The sequence below is a fragment of the Ursus americanus genome, chromosome 37, assembly GCF_024610735.1.
Source record: "Ursus americanus isolate L20-20 chromosome 37, mUrsAme1.1.p, whole genome shotgun sequence".
NCBI lineage: Eukaryota > Metazoa > Chordata > Mammalia > Carnivora > Ursidae > Ursus > Ursus americanus.
In genome coordinates this window covers 9342575-9364979 of record NC_142163.1, presented here as the reverse complement: position 1 = coordinate 9364979, position 22405 = coordinate 9342575, and the positions used below count along the sequence as shown (strand labels likewise).

General features: G+C 39.1%; 2 protein-coding genes across 6 annotated transcripts in view; both read left to right on the top strand.

Moving 5' to 3' along the window:
- The window catches only part of LOC123787792 (gamma-taxilin-like), a 37067-nt gene extending 24252 nt beyond the window's left edge, over positions 1–12815 (top strand). For 4 of the 5 annotated variants that reach the window (XM_045790682.1, XM_087859338.1, XM_087859337.1 and 1 more), the window contains 6 exons: positions 1658–1852; positions 2824–2943; positions 4396–4470; positions 7230–7322; positions 9462–9557; positions 10450–12815. In XM_045790682.1, the coding sequence (XP_045646638.1) occupies positions 1658–1852; positions 2824–2943; positions 4396–4470; positions 7230–7322; positions 9462–9557; positions 10450–10770 (900 nt within the window). In that variant the 3' untranslated portion in view covers positions 10771–12815. The remainder of the gene's footprint in view (positions 1–1657; positions 1853–2823; positions 2944–4395; positions 4471–7229; positions 7323–9461; positions 9558–10449) is intronic. The other variant, XM_087859339.1, reaches the window with a different exon arrangement.
- Positions 12816–13838: 1023 nt separating this feature from the next.
- Positions 13839–22405, top strand: part of LOC148107025 (proline-rich protein 23A-like) — a 28149-nt gene continuing 19582 nt past the window's right edge. Inside the window, exons 1-2 of the mRNA XM_087859305.1 lie at positions 13839–13844; positions 18803–19220. Coding sequence (XP_087715431.1) covers positions 13839–13844; positions 18803–19220 — 424 coding nt within the window. The remainder of the gene's footprint in view (positions 13845–18802; positions 19221–22405) is intronic.

The following is a 22405-nucleotide window of genomic DNA, read 5'->3' as shown; positions in this document are numbered from 1 at the left end:
ATTCATTTTTGCCTGAGTTAATGCTGTATGTGAGTCCACTATAAATCTAAGACTCACTCTCTCTATCCAACTCATGGTTTCAGCTTTAAGGAAGAGATCTGTAGTGTGTATTCCTTATAATTGATCACAGGGAATCTAGATGGTATCGATGTTTATGTCCACAGCTTTCCGGCTTATTAGGAAGCTCAAGGTCACCATCTATTCTGCTGATCATTAATTTAGCTGATTACCATGTTCTTCTTAGGTAAGAAATGAAGTGCTTAGCTGAAATGAAGAGACTAGTACGTATAGACTTGAATCAAAATGAGTTTAAGAAGGACAAACAGGTTGCAGAGCCTTACTGTACATACTGATTGGCTAGTGTGCCTAAGTATTTTCTGCCAATCTTCAGCTGTTCTGTTGCTAAATACTACAGAATAGTACTTAAACCTAGGCTGATTTTATGTACGTATGTGTGTATGTAAAAAGTATATATAAATGTATATAGTCCTATATATAAATAAATAATCCTATATGTAGAGTTATATATATAAATGTGTGTGTGTATATATATGTGTGTGTGTGTGTGTGTGTGTATATATGGGGTTATTTGATTATTTGTATATAAAAAGGATTATATATATATGTGTGTATACATGTATGCATATGATTTTATACATAAAGTGTATGATTTTATACATAAAGGAAGAGGGAACAGGTATCAATATTTGTGTGACCAGGGAAGAAGGAATAAGAAGAGAGACTCTAGAAAGAATCTGCCATCTATAATGGGAATGTGCCTACCTTAGCTAACAGTAGCTAAGCGGGTAAAAATGGAGTAGGATTTTGATTAAGTGGGGTCTCTGATTACCTCTGTCACAGCAAACTCCCAAGAACCTGGAATGTAAGACAACTCAGGTAATGAATCGTTGTCTGGTGTGAGGGGTTTGTTTTTGTTTTTCCCTTTAGAAGCCTTAAGTTTGGATTTAATGAAAGTAGATTTTTTTTCTTCTTATATCAAAGTAACATTTTGACCAGACTGATCATTGTTCAGGTAAAGGTCTTTTGTGCTTGTATCCTAGGAAGGATGGAAAGTAAGCTTTTTTTTTTTTTTTTTTTAAATGTTAGCCACCATATAGTACATCATTAGTTTTTGTTTTGTTCAGCGATTCATTAGTTGTGTATAATACCCAGTGCTGGGTATTAAGGAGGACATGTGTTGTGATGAGTACTGGGAGAATAAGCTTTTAAAATAAAGATTCCATTTTGTCCTTGACTCTTAGGAAATGGAAGGTGTCACTCAAAAAGAAGGCTGCTAGATGCAACCTCTCTCTTCAGACTGATAGAGAATGAAGCCCTGCCAAAGTAATGAGGAGAATAGTTGGGAAAATAATGGGAAAGAATCTGTGTGGAGAAGCTCCTTACTTGTGCTTTGGGCAGTAAGGTCTGCATAGTCAGTAAACAGTATTTTGTAGCAGGGCAGTTTTTTCTCTCTGATTATCTACTTAGGAAATATGTTTGCTTTTAAATGAGAGTTTTCTGGTCATAGATCAGGAGAAGGAGTTGTAGGTGAGAAACAGTACTTGGGGGCAGGATTACATGAACCGATATAGAATTATGAGCAGTTTATGTATAAGTTTATTCTATACCAGTAACAGAAATTATTTTGGTTAATAAGGAAGAAAATACGCAGCAGGCACAAGAAGAAGAAGAACATCGTAAAGAAGCAACTGCACGTTTCCAGTTTACTTTAAATGAAATCCAAGCACAGCTGGAACAACATGACATACACAATGCCAAACTCCGCCAGGAAAACACTGAACTAGGAGAGAAGCTGAAGAAGCTGGTTGAACAGTATGCACTGAGAGAGGAGGTAAAGATGTTTTGTTTATTCAACATCTTGGTACTTTGAAAAACTTTCCGCCATTCATTACTAAAGACTCCCATCACAGGAAAATATTCTAAAACTCATGGGCAGTACTTAGGCATTCATTAGGAAAGTATTAGGTACACTATGAACTGAAGGACGAATTGGGGATCATCACTGATGACCCAGGGGTCTATGGATTTGTGTGAGGTACTTTCTGCAAGACATGTTGAGTGGTACTTATTTTCCATGTGATACTGGAAGATTGTGATTTTAACATACAGATTGTATTTTATCATATACATCCTAACAGTAAATAAATGTTTGGCCCTCCCAGTATCCAGTATCCCAGACTTCCATGGTAATCCATTATAAATCTATGATAATACAATGTATAGTACCATTGCAGTCTACCTACTTACTTTTTGAGGGGAAAAAAGGACCTTCTTTTAAGAGAACACCAAGTCATCTTGGTTGTCACACAAAGTAAGTTTACAGGAATGATCTGTAGCTGTACAGTTGCAGTTATTTTAGAGAGTAGTCTGGAAGTTCTGTGCTAGCTAGCTTAAGAGGAAGTTGGTGATAACATGCTTATTAAATTTTGTTACTTTCAGAATTCAAGTGTACAGGGTGCCTCTTCCAAAGGGTACATTCCTCTGCCTTTATTTATGCTTTAATAATGTGGCATTATTTGTTTTTGATAGTTTGAGCCTAATTTTCAGTGTACAGCAGAAGCAGGAAATACAAAGCCATTGATTGGGTTAGAGCCATTGATTGGGTTAGATGCAGAGTGGTTTGCAAGGTGACATAAATAGATGCTTCTGCAAATACAAGGACAGAAATACCCAATATTACTAGTTATGGTGGTAAGAGCAAGAAGAACAGGGGAGGAAATTATTGTTAACTTGTGTTGTATATCCTCACAGTTGTATACCCTTTTTCATTAATTGACAGAAGAAATTTTATATTTTCTGTAGCATATTGATAAAGTGTTCAAACATAAGGAACTGCAACAACAGCTTGTGGATGCCAGGCTTCAGCAAACAACACAGCTCATAGAGGAAGCTGATGAAAAACACCAAAGGGAGAGAGAGTTTGTAAGTTCTGATCCTAAAAACATTGTTTCACAATTGTAAACAAACCATTTAAAATACTTAAATTCATTCGATATTTTACATGGACCTGGGCATGCAGTTGGTTTTTTACTGTCAAGATTGAGAAATGTTAGAATACATTCTGCTTTTTATTTCAAATGAAATTTCCTTATAAAAATAGACTTGGAAATAATTAAACCAAGTTAGTGGAAAGACCTGCAGATAATAATTTTGTTCATGTATAGAGTGTTATCTTGATTTTTAGGTAATAGTCACCATGTGCAAGAGTTGTGGCAGGTATTGGCAAATTAGGACGTAAGAGCTACAGGCACTTACATTTCACACCAAGTTTACTGTCTCCTACTGGTTGTTTAACAACTCTGGTATAATTTTCTGGTAAAATTTAACAGAATTCTCTATTTCCTTAATCATGCAGCATTTTTCCCCCAAGGATGTACTCATCTTATTTTGTGTGTTGGTAATCGTAAGCATAGTGAAACCTCATATTTAACATATGCAAATCAAACTGTATGTGCTTAAGTTACCTTAAATAAATTGTGGACTATTGCATCTAGCATTTCACATTTCATTCAAGTAACCTAGATGTTCAGTTTCTGATTCTTACTTAGGATGTGAACAACCCATACTGAGTTTAGAGAGATGGATTTTTCAAAGCATGGACACCTTTAGTGCAATGCAACAATGATACCTGGTGTACAATTGAAGGAACTGTTGCCATTCATTTCCAACCTGGAGTATAAACTGTATGTGTGTGGTGTGTGTGTGTGTACGTGCGTGTGTATGTATACATATGTTCAGTACATTACATGTATTATACTTTTTGGTTGGTTTACAAACCTTTAAGGGTTATTTGTAGTATATGTGACATTTTACTTCAGCAATTCAAAGACTGAAATTCACAACTGCCTACTGTACAACTTTACTATATAATTTTCTTAAAAACCCAGGTCCAAAACTACACCCTTCTCTTCCCCACTTTTAAAAATGTAATCAGAAACCTGATGTCTATTTTCATTGCTTTGCTCTATGTATCCCCTTTCTACGTGCCTCCTCTTGCCTCTCTCATGGAGTAGAAGGGATTTCTAAACCATCTAGATAACATGAAGATTTCCAGCCCTGTTCTGTGCTTCTAAGTGTAGATGTCTGATTCGTTCACCTAACATGACTATTGAACCTTGAGTTTTATAAATCTTATTATGCCTCCAGGGTACTTTTTCTTCTTAAGTTTAAAGATGTTTCCCAGATTCCAAAGTATTAGCAAGTGGTGCAGATCAAAGATAGAAGTACTTGGCAGCTGATACAATAGGATGCTTGAGCTGAGATTCTTGCTAAAATAATGACAGGGAACACTAAACCTAAGTATCTGGTCTTTTGACATTTTAGTGATGTGTGTAATTACTGTTACTATTTTGCCAGAATATTTCTGTTTTCTAGTTATTAAAAGAAGCAGCAGAATCGAGGCACAAATGTGAAGAAATGAAACAGCAAGAAGTACAATTAAAACAGCAGGTAACTTGACAACAGAGGATAGTAAAATTTGCGAGTCGTCTTGTTCCCAGCCAATGTCAGCTAGAACTGAAAAATAGAGCTCTTGACTCTTGGAATGTTCCTCTTCATTTACGGTAACTAAGTCATCATAAATTAACTAGGACTTTTCTCAAATTAGCACTGTGAGTTCTGTGTCTCAAAGAATGCACTTAATCCCAAGCAAATCTGGATGGCTGGTGAGCCTATGTTTTCAGTGTCCTGTTTCTACTGTCCTAAGTTGTTTTCTCCAGAGTCTTTTGAACTTTGTTCTATGAGGAAAATAAAAGCAGAAAATACATATCTTGTTATATGTGTAGTTTTAAAAAGCTGCATATGCTCACTATGTTCATTTGCAGGTGAGTGTGTATATGTGTGTCTGTGTACTTTTTTAAGTGGGAATTGAGATTCTTTGTTTTTGAGTTCCAACTTCTGTGGTTGTTTTGTGTGGAATAAAGGAAGCAGATGCTTCATCCTTGCTTCACGAAACGATCCAGAAACGATCCAGGAAAGATCATGCTTCCATCTCTGAAAGTTTGCTAATATCTACGTGTTGTTTATAAACAGTAACAGTTAGGTATTTATCCTTATAATTTATTCTTTTAGTTAATGAAATTATGTTTTGTTAAAAAAATACCATGTATTTTAAAATTTTATTAAACGGTGTTTAACATAAGGACTCTCTTAATTAGTTCTAAAATAGGACTCATATCTTAAGACTGGCACACATGTTCATGAGCAACCCTTCTGTGAGTGCTCTTTATCGCTTTGGGAACAGTTTTTAATGTGACATTAGTGATAAAGCTAGTAGCCTCACTTACTGTGAAAATTGAAGAGCAATCAGACTCTGTTTAGGATGCTTCTAGAAACTTCAAACCCCTGCTTATTAGTCCTGTACACTCAGAAGTCCATATAAAAGGAAAAGGGGATTCATGTGGAGAAAGGCATACAGTGTCTATATACAGCTTTGGAAGGTGTTCTTTAATGTGGGATCACTGATAATTTTTCCAGTATCAGTCAGCAAAGGGCCTTTGACCAAGCTCCCAGGCAGCTCTGATTCTGTTGGACTGTCGTCATTGCAACTTTTCTTGTCTGTACATCTGTGTTACCATGGGTTGTGTTATCTCATCATTACTTTGTATCCTTTGCTGTCGCCTCTTCCTTATTCAGCTTTGTAAATGTAGCTGTCCTTTCCAAGAATCAGTCTCACATGTCAGTTTCCAGCATTTGTGGAGGAGGGAGTCATATTAGTGTGTGTTGAACATAATGCAGGCATGTAAGTCCAGGTGTGATGGTCATTGCCACTTACTAACTATCCAGTGCAGGTCAGCATTGAACTCTCAAATGGGACTGTCTACTTGGATGTTCCATCTTTAGTACGTGTACTCCATGTGCAGACTGCCATAACTTCTAGCCTAAACTGCTCTCTTTGTCTCCATGAGCAGCACCATTGCTCCGACTGCAGACCAGCACCCTCGGAAGCCCTGTCATTGTGTGTCCCTCTACAGACTGCTGCTAAGTCTTCCACAGTGTTTTCCACTTTGCTACTGAGTTTCTATTCAGCCTGGCCCTTGCCTTCCCCTTTCTGTGGAAGTGATTTGGTTATCTTATAGTCATCTTGTCTACCCTGTTACTGGTAACTACACTCCTTTTACTCTGTTTCTCCCTCCCATGTGCAGCAGAACTTGCTTTTAAGTGCTGTTTCCCATATAACCCATTACATGGGATAATTCGGTGACCTGGTTCCATCATACCACATCATGTCCCTTCCTCATCATGTTCATGTGTTCTGTTTCTTAGTTCTCATAAGGTACTGATGAAAATGGAAAGATATCACTTATATTATTTCTGGGCCTCTGATGGCCTTTTATTCTTTTCTTGGGCAAAACACATAATATAATCATATATTATAGTTACACGTAATACATAACATGTAACATAGAATATGTATGTCATATTTATATTAAATTAACTACATTCATATTTGGAAATGTTATCCAAATGGTATCCCCTGGTCTACATGAAACACTACAGCCCACCCTGAGACCTAGCTCAGCACTCACTTATGTAAGCTTTCTGTTCTGGCCACCACTATGCATGTTCCTGCCCTCTGCTACAGCTCCTTTTCTGAGGGAAAAAAAAAAAAGTGACTCAGCATGCTGTATTCTCTTTGGGCTGCTTAGTTACCAGTATCTTCCCAGCTACAATTTAAAATTTTCTTGAGGGTGGGCATTAGAAGAAATATTGGCATCTCTACCTTAATTTAGCTTTCCTTTTCATCAACTATACTTTAACTAAATTCTCTGTCCTCCAACCAAACTATTCTTCAGCTGCTGTTTTATTTTCCTGCCTACATTAAGGAAAGATCTAACCTTGGTATCAAGCTAAGGACTATACAGGCTACTGATCTAAAAGAAAGATTTTTTTTTTCCCAAGAAGTTTTTCAAATGTATGGACAGCATGGTTAGTGCATAAAGCATTATAGTTATAGGAAATTTATAGTTACAGGAAATTTTTAGTTTTCATTATAATTGACATAGTACAGCTCGTAAAGGTTTGAATATTTCAGAAATTTATAGTTAGATTAAATCAGCAAGATTTCAAAAGTTTCAGAGCATTTCTTCGTCTTTGTAGCACTTAGAACAAGTAACTAATGTTTCAACATATTACGTTCTTTTGCAAGTCTTTGGGACTCTAAATCTGCTTATCTGGAACTTAGAATATTTGGTACTTTTTTTCTGTAGCTTTCTCTTTATATGGATAAGTTTGAAGAATTCCAGACAACCATGGCAAAAAGCAATGAACTCTTTACAACCTTCAGGCAGGAAATGGAAAAGGTATTTACATGATTTTAGTAGAATATTACCATTAAATTTATTTGAGCTCATTTTAAGCATAATTAGTATTTGGATGAGTTTATATTGAACTGATATGATCTTAACTTTGTCTTTCCTGATCTTCACCTGGCATACTCAGACATTTTGTCCTAAAGTTACCCCAAGTTGCTCATGATCCTGATGCTCTGAAAATACTGTCATCATTAAAAATAATTCTTTTATTAAAGACAACTTACAAGTTAGAAGTAGATTTTGTTTTAAAAAAATCACTTCAGATGGTCCCCACCTAGTTCTTTCACAAAGTATTATATAAATTATTTTTTTAAAAATCAGTTAGGGGAAGTTATGTATTTTGGTTGAAATAGATTATTTCTGAGGATCTAGGTAAGTTGAATGTGTTTTTACTCTTTTATATTTGATCTTTATACATACAATATACAGGGACAGATGTCCTTATAAAATATAAAAATACTGTTAAAACTCAGTGTAGAAAAATGTATTGGGTATTTAAGTTCAGAATGTGAGTTAAGTGGCAACTTTAGGGTACAGTTAACCTGCCTTTTCCCCAAATAAACAGCCACCTTGATTTGGAGCATGGACTTGGAACTGAGTTCTGTTACTTACATTGTGTAACTTCTGTGGGGCGAGCAATTTAGCTTGGCATTTCCCCTTTTAAAATTGGGATTGAAAAAGAAATGGTGGTCAATAGAGGATAAGTAACAGTAAGGCTTGCATTTTGTAGGCATTCAATACATATCAGGCATGACTGTTATTAGCTCTTACACGGTGGTTGAGAGAACATGCTCATTACTCAAATTTCTCGGGTTAATAATCTTCGTCATCACTTACGCTAGACCTTGGATAAGTTGTTTAAGTTTTCTGTTCCTTCATTGTTGAGAATGGGAATAACAAAGTATCTGCTGTTTTTCAAACACCGCTTAGCCATGTTAAGTACTCCAGTTACTACCATCAGGTATTTTAATACTCAGTACTGTGTAGAATTCGTCAAGTAGCAGATTGGTTGTGCCTACCAGTCCTTTCACCTGAGTGCTCCAATGGAAGGGAAACTCCTCCGGACAGAGAAAGTGTTAGTTGGGATCTAGCACATGAGTGTCATTGATGCAGAGTAGTTTAGGACAGGGACTCCTGAGTTTGCTACCATTCTGGTGAACTCACTGGATTGGAACACATTTCTGTGTGATAGTTGCTAGTGCTTGTAGAGATACCAGGTGGTAGCACTGATGTAAGATCTTTCAGGAGCTCCTTCCACAGCCATTGTCCTACCCTGCCTTGTGGTACTTTCTGGATGATTACTTGTGGTACGGCATTGGCTCTGTCTTATCCTAATTTCTGTTAACAGCGCTTGATGTGGTGTCTTTACTTGGAACAGGGCAACACTAAAGGAATATTGGAAATATGGGTTATTGATGGGCATAATTGAATCTGATTTTGAATTTCAGAGAATTGGAGTCATATAGCATTAATTTAAGAACACTCTTATTTTTACCCCCCTTTTTGTCTTTAATACAGCCTTGAAATAGAATAGTCTTGTGAGTTGTGAGGATGGTAAAAGCTAAGGATTTAGTAATTTCAGTATCATTTTCCTGATCACTCATCTGAATTATCTGGCCTTTACTTCTGATACTTGATAGGGTTTTAGATTCTTAATGTCTTTGTGGACTGAGAATATCTGTCTTTCCCAGAATCTGATGAATTAGGTTAGTGTACTGTCTCTACAAAAACCTCAAGATCATGGACATTTTTTGATACAATTTAGGGAGAAGGTGGTCCCATCTCTTGGTACCTCTAGCTGGAATAAATTGCACTCCAGTGTCAACTGAAAGAGTTCAGAGTGTGGTGGTATCTGAAGTTTCCATGTGTGGCTTCCACTGAAATTGAGGATATCAAATTTGTTGTTTTTCTTATAATATGAAACTCCTTCCTACTTTGGTTCCTGCTGCCACCCCTATAGGGCCTTCTACTCTATTAGTTCTGCTAATAACAGTCAAGACATGCACCACTATCAGCTGGTTGAAGCAAGTGCGCTGATGAGGGAGGGGAGGAATAATATAAAATATTTTTTTGGTGGGTCAGGGAATGCAATTTAGAATTTAAATTTGCAATTGTGTTGATTCACAGATGACAAAGAAAATTAAAAAACTGGAAAAAGAAATGATAATATGGCGTACCAAATGGGAAAATAATAATAAAGTTCTTCTGCAAATGGCTGAAGAGGTAAGAAGGCTTTATGTGAAGGAACAGTGAACACTCATTTATTTCAGTAGTAAGGCAGGCTGGAACTTCTGAAGGTTTACTTACGTGGTCTATTGCCTGTAGTAAGTTAGGTTGTCTTAGGTGAGGGATCATAATTCTTTCCTCAACTTATTAGCTCAGGGTTGTGTTATAGACAGCTATAATGTAACTAGATTTTGCTTTCCTCTATAGCAAACCTAGCTTATACAGACTAAGTCTTGTTAAACTGTGTCCCCCCTCCATGGCTTTTGATTCATTAGATCTGAGGTATGGCCTAAAATTTTGCATTTCTAACAAGTGTCCATCATATGTTCCTATTGTTGGTTTAGAAGTCGATAACTTGAGAATCCCAGCTTTTCTGGGAAGATTTCGTGGGGACAGAGCACAGACTTTTAACTCAGTTGATTTTGTATCTTCACTTACTCATTTACAAAGTCAGCTAAGTATTTTTTATAAGGTTTGCTATAAAGAAAGCTGTGAAGTATATTTCATTTGTGATTACTGAATTTTTCACCTGAACTGGATTGGAGTACTTAACATTTCATGAAAAGAAATATTAGGGTTAAAAATGGTAGAAAGGAAGAAATATTGAAGAAATAAGCATTTTAATTAAAATCCTGAATTTTGTTAAGTTGACGTAGATACTTGCAATCAAGAAGTGGATTTTGGTTACTTTAAAGAAATGTGAAAAAAGGATATTTAACTTTTTGCATTGCTATAGAATATCAGTATAGAGGAACGTTCAATAGAGAACAAAATATAGTTTACAATATAGCACAAATTTCTTAAGTTTCTTTTCTTTTCTATGCAATAATATAATTTGTATTTACATGTAGAATGGTTACATGATTTCTATCCTTTTTTCCCCCCTCAGAAAGCTGTCCGAGATAAAGAATACAAGTCCTTTCAAATAAAACTGGAAAGGTTAGAGAAGCTGTGTAGAGCTCTCCAGATGGAAAGAAATGAGCTCAGGGAGCAGGTGGAAGTCCTGGAAGAGCGAGTCTCTGTAAATGCAGTGGATGTAGATTTAGCTGGTCCTGTCATTCCGTCCTGCACTGCTCTTGCTTCTCAGAAAGAGTTGAAAAGTACCTTTAGTAAAACTCGAAGAGTCTGTCTGGATGCTGAGCTTGAGGGAGCAAATGAAACACAAAGCAGTTCCAAAGACTCTCTGTACATGGTCTCTTCCAGGCACTGATTCAGTTGACTAACATGAAGTGTGATTACTCTGTTGAGTGGTATTTTGTGTAACTTTTCTGTGTTAGTTACTGTTGGTTTTGTGGTGAATGTTCTTAACTTTTTCTATGATATCTGTATTTTTCAAAAACTATTGGACTGTGTGGTACAGGAGGCTGCTAAGCAGTTTTGCATTGTTTTAATGTATACATTTTCCACAGCTGTACTGCACACCTGCCTTACCGTCCCCTTCACTGGAATACGTGTGTTCATTGCCTAATCCTTTCACTTTTTCGTTTGCCTTAACCCTGCCCCTTGTGTAATTATAGTTAAATTGAAAGTTGTCATTGCTTTCCCAATGTGAAAACTAATACTAATTTAAACTCTGTAGTCCATTGATACAAAGAAGGAAAATATAAGAATGATTAGTTTTGTCTAGCAGCTTATTTAAATGCCATGTGAAAATAAAGCTCAAGTGTGGGATATGAAATAAGCAAAGCAAATTTGATATAGATGAGGTTTTTTGATAATATTTTCATCACTTGCAAATTGAGATGCCTGCAAGATTGTGGTACAATATGTATAACAGAAGATGTCCTTTGTAAAGAAAATAGCATATGCAGGCAAGTAATTGGACAAACTGATTCATGCTTGAGTCACTAAAAATCATTCTACTGCTTTGGTTTCAGCTTAAAACACGTTAAAAAAAATGAGTATTGAGTTCCCTGCATTCATGACGACAAAATTTCTGCAATTTGTAATTTTGTTCCTTACTTTGTTATTTCAGTGTTCAAAACCTAGCCTTATTTATATATTCCTGTCATGTTTATGACCTAAAATGGGTTGAAAAGTGCAAATCACCTAATAGGTAAAACAGCCAGGAACATGAGGTACTTGTAACTTTCACCACTGACCATGATAATCAAGGGCCAGACAGTGAAAGAAAAGAAATTTACATGAAACTTGATACTGTTTGTCTGCCAGGATGAGCAAAACCAAACAATATCCTTCCAGAACTTTTTAAAAGTCTCTCCATCAGGCTTCAACACACTACTTTGAGGGGAAATGAAGCTTATGTGTCACAAATAGAATTTCCCTCAGAAGTAATAGTAATTATCATATTGCACCAGAACCCCACTGCATGTAAGGTCTTAACATCTTACTAAGATAGTTATGTGGCTGCCACACTTCTGTGTGGCACTTGCTTTGTGTGGAAGGTAAATGTTGGACCGAAAGCTGTGTGGTTCAGACCATGTGCTATACAGTTTTGTGTTTAGTAGGTTTATGTTAGATATTATTGCATGAAATATTATAAGACATTCATAAGGTCTGCATTTTGTTTGGGAAGCATTTGGTTTCGTTCCAGAATATTTTCTCTGGTTAGCAAGATTAAAAGAACCTTATGACAAGAATTCCCTTCCAAATTGCTTTGTAGTATGTGCAGTATGTACTCTGTTCTGGAATAGGAGTTCTCAAACCATCTCTGTATTGGCTAGGGCTGCTTTCATACTACAAATGTTGAGTTGACCAAGACTTAAATATTTACTACCTGACCTTTGCCTGTCAGCCCTGTTTAAAAACCTTGTAGCTGGCCCAGAAAAAGTTTAAATGTTGCAATCAGTTAAATTATGTTGGTTACACCATTTCGTGGAACCCTCCCCCAACCCCAGAGTTGTAAAATCAAGGATTCCAAGGTGTAGAAAAAACATGGTTGTACAAAAACAGGCATTTCATCTTCATGTGTGTAGGGAATATATTTTGTGGTCATGAGACCAGTAGTTTTAAATTATGTATTAACTGTCTTATCACACCTGGTTATTACAGTTCATCTCTCAGGTGTTAACAGAAATATCTACCTCTTTCAAACTGTAACTGAAAATAACCCAAAAAAAGGATGCAGTGCTAAATAAACTGCTCTATTTTTTACAGCTCTCATCTTTCATGAGATACAAAATTGATGAAGCAGCCATATTTTGCTTTTCAAAGACATTTTGTAGAGAGTTTTCACTAATGTGAATCTTATTTTATCTACTCTGCTAAGGTTGAATAAATATGTAATGATTAACAGCATCTGTGTATTCTTTATACCGAATGTGACTTTGCTTATAACATTCAAGCTCAAACATAATTGTTCTAAATAGCTGATTTCTCAGGTCTTAAAACACAGCTAAGTAACTATTGCACAATTAAATAAGCAAGGGGTGGAGATTACCTCCTGATTTGTAAAAAAGAATTTTATTCCAGCAGAGCACTATAAGTACTCCCCCTTCCCCTTATAAAGTACATGATTGTGGATGATGTATATGGTATAACTATAAATTTCTCTAGTCCTAGCAGACTTTACAAAGAGGCACTTGTATATAGAATGTCTTTTTGTGTCTTTTCATTGAAGTAATTGATAATAAGATGTACAGTTCATATCCTATGTAAGCAAGTAAGTCAGTCTACTTTCTAGTTGAACAACCTGGGAGAAAGCTAATATTTGAGTACCTTGTTAAGGCACAAGTTAAAACATAAAAAAGTCAAGAATAACATCACGGAAAGTGCCAGGAGTCTGGCCCTGCCCTGAAACAACCAGATTTTAAGACATCTATGTCAACATTATCTAGTAAGTTGCAAAAGTAATCTATAAAATAGAAAATATTTCTAAATCGTGTCTGATCAGGGTATTCTATTTAGAAGATAGAACAAAAAGACAGTTGAAAACTTGGTAGAAGGACTTGCATAGCTATTTCCCCTATTTGTAAGACCCTGTGTAGTCATTACTTAACCATATGAAATGAAGCTCAACATTAGTAATCTCTGGTGACATGCAAATCAAGATCATGAGAAACCACTTCATATTCACTGGGCCAAATAACTGTAGTAAACATGGCAAAATAAGAGACATTGTGGAGAAATTGAAACTCTTGTAAATTGCTTAGGGGAATGTAAAATGGTGCAAATGTGCAAAAGTGTTTGCTCCTGAAACAAACAGGAAGTGAGTGACACCCCAAGATGACAGCATAGGTCATTATCTGTTTCACTCCCCCTCACAAGAACCACCAAGAGCTCTTCATGGGCAAGACACCACTGAGAGAATCCTAGAATATGCAGGTGAGGCTGGGGCACCTCCCCGCACCTCAGAGACCATGACAGATTTCCTTGCAAGTGTCAGAGGAAACGCTACCTGCTGATCTCATTGTCCTTCCCCCAGGCCAGTTGCAGCACCATGAGGAGAAGTCTCCCTGAGCCTATGGTTCCTCCAGTGGGAAGAGAGAACCCAGGGTGGACAACCAGCCCCACCCCTCTCCCTGCTGCCTGCATTACAGGTCACTTTGTGAGAGCCACTACTCTGATCTCACACTGTAGAGAGTGCAGGGCCCAGTTACTGGGAATCTGTGATGGGGAAGGGAGAGGGTCTTGCAGGAGTCTTGGCTGACAGAGTGCATACTTGCAGTGCCCAAGTAATATTCCCAACTGGTGGCTTTGCTCATCTGCAGAGCCAAGTTGGAGGTACGCTCTAATCAGGGAACTGGGCAGGGGCAGGTGTATGTAACGTACATCCTTAAAATGAATTTTGCCAGCTGTAAAGCCTGGTTGACTGCAGTAAAGGTGCTGAATCACCACCACAGCTGCTGTGGAGAGTGTCTTCCAGCCCCATTTGACCTACAGAGTATAGGTCTAGTGGCACCTGAACTCTGAAGCTGACAGAACCAGTAACTTGCAGAACAAAGTCAGTGGCCCGCCTCAGCCAGGGAAACTGGGATTCCAGTTGGATCCTTAAGACGATAAATGAAGAGGTCTACTGGCTTTAGAACTCCTTCCCCCACTGTGCCTGGGACAGAAGCTAATTTTTAGTGCAACTCATCAGTGAATACAGAGTTCATTCAACCTGTCCTATAAGGAAACCTAATGACAGCACATGGGAAGCTGTGCAGGCCACTCAACAGCTGTATGTATGGTACAGTAGCACTTGAAAAGAGAGCACAGACTTTGGTCTTCCCCAAATACAGAACAAAAGAGGTGGCTTCCTCTAACCAGGAAATTTAGTGCAGGCATCATATGGACCCTCTAATGATGAGCTAGCTGTACAGGCCATGGTTCATTTCCTGTTGAAGGCAGCTAATTCATAGTTCCACTGAGTATGGTACCCAGTCCTACCAATGGAAGTCTGGCCACAGAATCCAGGCAATACAGATCCCATCCTACAGCCTCACTTTTGTAGGGAACCAAGCCACTAGTCCTAACCAACTGTTGTCAAAGACACACCCCACATTCCTGTTCCCACACCCCATGTCTATCCCAAAAAATATGCTGTAAGAGTAGGCCCCACCTGCTCGAAGACTTTACCAGCAGATATATCCAGGAACCCAAACTGAACTGTGATGAACCGTCTCTGGCAAAGTAAACCTGTAAAGTCTAGAAGAGGAAGCTCATTACTCAAATGCACAAATACCAATGTAAGGGATCAAAGGTCACAAGAAATCAGGTAAACATTATATCAGTAAGTTTCAAAGGAAAATTATACAGGTCCAATAACAGTAAAGAAATGGATATCAGTAAAGTCTCAAAGAATTCAGAATAATCGTCTCAAGCAAGGTTAGAGAACTAGAAAAAAACACATGCAGACTGCTTAATGAAATTAGGAAAACAGTGCAAGAACCAAATGAGAAATTTACGAAGGAAATAGTAACCACCAAAAAAGCCCACAGAAATCCTGGCGGGCATTGAAAAACACAATAGCCCAACTGAAGAATCCAACACACTTTCAAAATCAGACTCAACCATGCATAAGAAAGAGTAAGTGACCTGAAAAAATGGACATTTAAAATGCTTGCCAGTTAGGGGAGTGAAAAAAGAGAAAGGAAAGCATGAAAAAGAGTAAAGAAAGATTATGGGATGCTATAGGACACGATGAAAAAAAAACAGTATTTGCTCTATGGGAATTCAAGAAGGAAAACAGAAACACAAAGGGACAGAGAGTATATTTAATGTGATAATGACTGCAAACTTCCTGAACCTGGGGAGAGAAATGGACATCCAGATGCATAAGGCCCAAATAGAGTCACTCAGAGTCACAATGTAATTAAATTATCAAAAGACAAAGGCAAAAAGAAGGACTTCTGGGAAGATGGTGGTGTAGGAGGATCCTAACCTCCCCTCATCCCACAGATACATCTAGATAACACCCACATGACAGTTAAGTAACCCAGAAACAGGCCCACAGAACTGTCCACAGGAGGGAGGGACAACTTGGATTTAAAGAGCGAAGAGGAGGGGCTCCTGGGTGGCTCAGGTGTTAAGCGTCTGCCTGCGGCTCAGGACGTGATCCCAGCGTTCTGGGATCGGGCCCCACATTGGGCTCCTCCACTGGGAGACTGCTCCTACCTCTCCACCACCCCCCCTGTGTCCCCGCTCTCGCTGTCTCTTTCTCTGTCAAATAAATAAATAAAATCTTTAATAAATAGGGAAGAGGACCACTTCCTCATACCCTAGACTTGGGGGACTCTCACTGTGAAGACAAATCCCCATAACATTTTGCTTTGAAAACCAGAGAGGCTTAACTTTATAAATTCTTACAATCAGCACAACTTCACATCTGGAACTTTAAATATCAGTGGGCCCAGCTCTGGGTGAGAGAAAACTGTATCCCTGCCCTTTAAAAGGCAGTATGAGATCCACAATAGCTAAATCGTGGAAGGAACCGAGATGCCCTTCAACAGATGACTGGATTAAGAAGCTGTGGTCCATATATACAATGGAATATTACTCAGCTATCAGAAAGAACAAGTTCTCAACATTTGCTGCAACATGGACGGCAGTGGAGGAGATAATGCTAAGTGAAATAAGTCAAGCAGAGAAAAACAACTATCATATGTTCTCTCTCATCTATGGAACATAAGAACTAGGATGATCAGTAGGGGAAGAAACAGATAAAGAAGGGGGGGTATCAGAAGGGTGAATGAACCATGAGAGACTATGGACTCTGAGAAACAAACTGAGGGCTTCAGAGGGGAGGGGGGTGGGGGAATGGGATAGACCGGTGATGGGTAGTAAGGAGGGCACATATTGCATGGTGCACTGGGTGTTATACACAACTAATGAATCATGAACTTTACATCTTAAACCAGGGATGTAGTGTATGGTGACTAACATAATATAATAAAAAATCATTAAAAAAGGAATTAAAAAAAATAAAAATAAAAAAAGGCAGTATGAGAAACAGCACAACTGAGATATGGCATACAAGCAGCAGTTTGAAAAGTACATGGGGTATATGGGAAGGTGATTTGTTTACTAATCTCAGAGCATGTGCTGAATGGAGATAGATCTTTGGGGTGCTCCTGCAAGAACAAAAGAACTGGAGAGCATCATTTCAGTCCCCTGCTGTGGATACTCTTAAATCTGCAAGAACCAGCACAGCACAAACAGTTAGCACCTAGCTTGCTAACAGCACACCCTCCCCCCACACTCTCCTGTAGACCGGCACCCTCCAACCTTCCCTGGGAGGTTGCCTCCCACAGAAAACCTGTGCAAACCGTGCTAACACCATGCACCCCAGCCCTGCATTCTCCTGCAGACTGTCCCCTTGACCAGAATGCAACTCCAAAGAGGTGCCACAAGTATGACAGCATGTAAGCAGCCCCTAGGGAACAGCACTACTCTGGTGTGACCCCTGCCCCAGAAAAAGATAATTACATACCTTTGTCAGACTGCAGTACTAGCAGTGGGCTGGGGGCAGTGTGCCCCCACCACCCTGGAAATACCACCACCCATGGAAAGCTTGTCAGGGGATATCACAGGAAGAGTGTCTTGCAGTTCAGTGTGACTATAACACTGGAAAACACCTGGCCTGCCCTATTTCAAGCCTAAGGCAGCCTGACACTGACCCACTACCAACACCATGACCAAACCCTGCCCACAACAGGCCAAGAGCCATTGCAGATGACCAGAATGAAGGCAGACACAACTCAACCATAATAGTAAGAGGAACACAAAACACTAGCAGACTCCCATAGGGCAATACAGGACCTCATCTTCATAAGGGCAGGAGATGCAGCTAACTTTCCTAACACAGAGAAGCTACGACAGAAAAATAGGATATAGAGGAATACATCCCAAAAGAAGGAACAAGTCAAAATCGCAGTAAGAGAGCTAAATGAAACAGAGATAAGTACTATGCCTGATAGAGAATTTGAAGTAAAGATAAAAAGTCACTGTACTTGAGAACTGGAGGATCTCAGTGAGACCCTCAACCAAGGGTCAGAAAACATAAAAAAGAACCAATCACAGATGAAGAACTCAATAACTGAAATTAAAAATACACCAGAGGGAATAAATAGTACACCAGAGGAAGCCGAAGAATGAATCACTGGGCTAGCTGCAGGGCAGAGTAATGGAAAGCAACCAAGCTGAACAGGAGAAAGAAAAACAGGATAATAAAAAAATGAAAATAGATTTGGGGACACCTGGGTGAGTTGAGTGTCGACTCTTGATTTTGGCTCAGGTCATGATCTCAGGGTAATGAGATCAAGCCTGCTTCTGACTCCCTGCTCAGTGGCAAGTCTGCTTTTCTTCCAGATCTCCCTCTGCCCCATACCCCCTCACCAACTCTCAAATAAATAAAAACTTAAAAAATGAGAATAGGGGGACGCCTGGGTGGCTCAGTCTGTTAAGCATCTGCCTTCAGCTCAGGTCATGTTCCCAGGGTCCTGGGATCAAGTCCTGCATCAGACTTCCTGCTCAGTGGGAAGCCTGCTTCTTCCTCTCTACCTGCCACTCCCCCTCCTTGTGCTCTCGCTCTCTGACAAATAAATAAATAAAATCTTAAAAAAAGAGAGAGAGAATAGGTTAAGGAAGTCAGTGGCAACATTAAGCGTAATAACATTCACATTTTAAGAATCCCAGAGGAGAGGAAACAGAAAGGTGGGAAGATGATTTTTTTGAAGAAATAGTAACTGAAACATCACAAATCTGAAGCAGGAAAACAGACATCCAGATCCAGGAGGTACAGAAAACTCCCATCAAAATCAACCCAAGGACAGCTACACCAAGACACATGGTAATTAAAGTGGCAGAAAGTGACCCTCAGAGAGCTCACCCTCGTGCTGGTGCCCAAGGCCCTCCTCAGCTCTGGAGGGCAGGGCCACTCACACTCCAGCCTAGAACAGAGTGCTTTCCTAAACGCACCCAGGCACGAAGTCACCATTGAGCAGAGATTCTTCTGCGCATCTGTCCCAGAGGTGGCTGCCCAAGAAGAGGCTTACAAAGAAAACACGGACCCCAAGTTCCTGCTGCCTGGGATGGACCCTGCAGTGGCCCCAATCCCTGGGCTCCACCCCCACCTGAAGGGCACCAAACCAGATCCCTGGCCTGGGGACCCCACCCCTAGTCCAAAGAGACTCTCTCCTCTCCACTACTTCAACCTGGACACCCACCTTCTGGATCCATTCCTAAACTCACCACTCCAACCTCTACCCTCCTCTCCGAGTCCAGACATTAAAGAGGACACAAAAGGATGGAAAAATATTCCATGCTCATGGACCAGAAGAATTAACATAGATAAAATGTCTATGCTACCCAGAGCAATCTACACTTTCAATGCCATCACGATCAAAATACCAATGACATTTCTCAAAAAACTGGAACAAACAGCCCTTAAATTTGTCTGGAACCAGATAAGGCCCTGAATCACCAAGGAATTGATGAAAAGGAAACACAAAGCTGGGGGCATCACATTGCCTGATTTCAAGCTGTACTTCAAAGCTGTGATCACAAAGACAGCGTGGTACTGGCACAAAAACAGACACATAGACCAATGGAACAGAATAGAGAGCCCAGAAATGGACCCACGGCTCTTTGGGCAACTCATCTTTGATAAAGCAGGAAAAAAATCCAGTGGAAAACAGTCTCTTCAATTAATGGTGCTGGGAAAATTGGACAGGTACATGAAAAGAATGAAAGTTGTGACCACTTTCTCACACCATACACAAAAATAAACTCCAAATGTATGAACGACCTCGATGTGAGACAGGAATCCATCAAAATCCTAGGGGAGAACATAGGCAGCATCCTCTACAACATCGGCCACAGCAACTTTTTCATCACACATCTCCAAAGGCAAAAGAAACAAAAGAAAAAATGAACTTGTGCGACTTCAAGATAAAAAGCTTCTGCACAGCCAAGGAAACAGTCAAAAAAACTAAGAGGCAGCCCACGGAATGGGAGAATATATTTGCAAATGACACTACAGATAAACGACTAGTATCCAAGATCTACAAAGAACTTCTCAAACTCAGTATGTGAGAAACCAATAAACAAATCATAAAATGGGCAGAAGATATGAGCAGACACTATTCCAATGAAGACATACAAATGGCTAACAGACACATGAAAAAATGTTCAAAATCATTAGCCTTCAGGGAAATTCAAGTCAAAACCACACTGAGGTACCACCTTATACCAGTTAGAATGGCAAAAATTGACAAGACAAGTAACAACAATTGTTGGAGAGGATGTGGAGAAAGAAGATCCCTCCTACATTGTTGGTGGGAATGCAAGTTGGTACAGCCACTCTGGAAAACCGTGTGGAGGTCCCTTAAAAAGTTAAAAATTGAGCTACCCTATGACCCAGCCATTGCACTACTGGGTATTTACCCCAAAGATACAGACGTAGTGAAGAGAAGGGCCGTATGCATCCCAATGTTCATAGCAGCATTGTCCACAATAGCTAAATCGTGGAAGGAGCCGAGATGCCCTTCAACAGATGACTGGATTAAGAAGCTGTGGTCCATATATACAAGGAATATTACTCAGCTATCAGAAAGAATGAGTTCTCAACATTTGCTGCAACATGGACGGCACTGGAGGAGATAATGCTAAGTGAAATAAGTCAACCAGAGAAGGACAATTATCATATGGTTTCACTCATTTATGGAACATAAGAACTAGGAAGATCAGTAGGGGAAGAAAGGGATAAAGAGATGGGGGTGTAATCAGAAGGGGAATGAAGCATGAGAGACTCTGGACTATGAGAAACAAACTGAGGGCTTCAGAGGGGAGGGGATGGAAGAATGGGATAGGCTGGTGATGGGTAGTAAGGAAGGCACGTATTGCATCGTTCACTGGGTATTATATGCAACTAATGAATCATCGAACTTTACATCAAAACCCTGTATGGTGACTAACACAGTAAAATAGAAAAACATGAAAAAACACCCCTTTAAAGTGTAGGGATAGAGGGTACATTCTCAATTTCTTAAAAAAAAAAAAATCTATGAAAAGCCTACAGCAAATATCATTCTCAATGGGGAAAAGCTGGAAGCGTTTCCCTTAGATAAGGAACTCGACAAGGATGCCCACTCTCACCATTATTATTCAACATAGTACTAGAAGTCCTTGCAACAGCAATCAGACGACAAAAAGGGATCAATGGCATCCAAATCGGCAGAGAAGAAGTCAAAATGTCTCTCTTCGCAGATGCCATGATACTGTATATGGAAAACCCAAAAGAAGCCACTCCCAAACTATTAGAAGTTATAGAGCAATTGAGTAATGTGGCGGGATACAAAATCAATGCTCAGAAATCCGTTGCATTTCTATACACGAAGAATGAGACTGAAGAAAGAGAAATTAGGGAATCCATCCCATTTACAATAGCACCAAAAACCATACGTTACCTTGGAATTAACTTAACCAGAGACGTAAAGGACCTATATTCTAGAAGCTACAAATCACTCATGAAAGACATTGAAGAAGACACAAAAAGATGGGAAAATATTCCATGCTCATGGATCGGAAGAATTAACATAGTTAAAATGTCCATGCTACCCAGAGCAATGTACACTTTCAATGCATCCCAATCAAAATACCAATGACATTTCTCAAAGAACTGGAACAAACAGCCCTTAAATTTGTATGGAACCAGAAAAGGCCCCGAATCGCCAAGGAACTGTTGAAAAGGAAAAACAAAGCCGGGGCATCATGTTGCCGGATTTCAAGCTGTACTACAAAGCTATGATCACAAAGACAGCATGGTACTGGCACAAAAACAGACACATAGACCAATGGAACAGAATAGAGAACCCAGAAATGGACCCTCGACTCTTTGGGCAACTAATCTTTGACAAGGCAGGAAAAAACATCCGGTGGAAAAAAGACAGTCTCTTCAATAAACAGTGCTGGGAAAACTGGACAGCTATATGCAAAAGAATGAAACTTGACCACTCTCTCACACCATACTCAAAGATAAACTCCAAATGGGTGAAAGACCTCGATGTGAGATAGGAATCCATCAAAATCCTAGAGGAGAACATAGGCAGCAACCCCTACGGCATCAGCCACAGCAACTTTTTCATGACACATCTCCAAAGGCAAGAGAAACAAAAGAAAAAATGAGCTTGTGGGACTTCATCAAGATCAAAAGCTTCTGCACAGCCAAGGAAAAAGTCAGAAAAACTAAGAGGAAGCCCACGGAATGGGAGAAGATATTTTCAAATGACACTACAGACAAAAGACTAGTATCCAAGATCTACAAAGAACTTCTCAAACTCAATATGCAAGAAACAAATAAATCATAAAATGGGCAGAAGATATGAACAGACACTTTTCCAATGAAGACATACAAAGGGCGAACAGACACATGAAAAAATGTTCAAAATCATTAGCTATCAGGG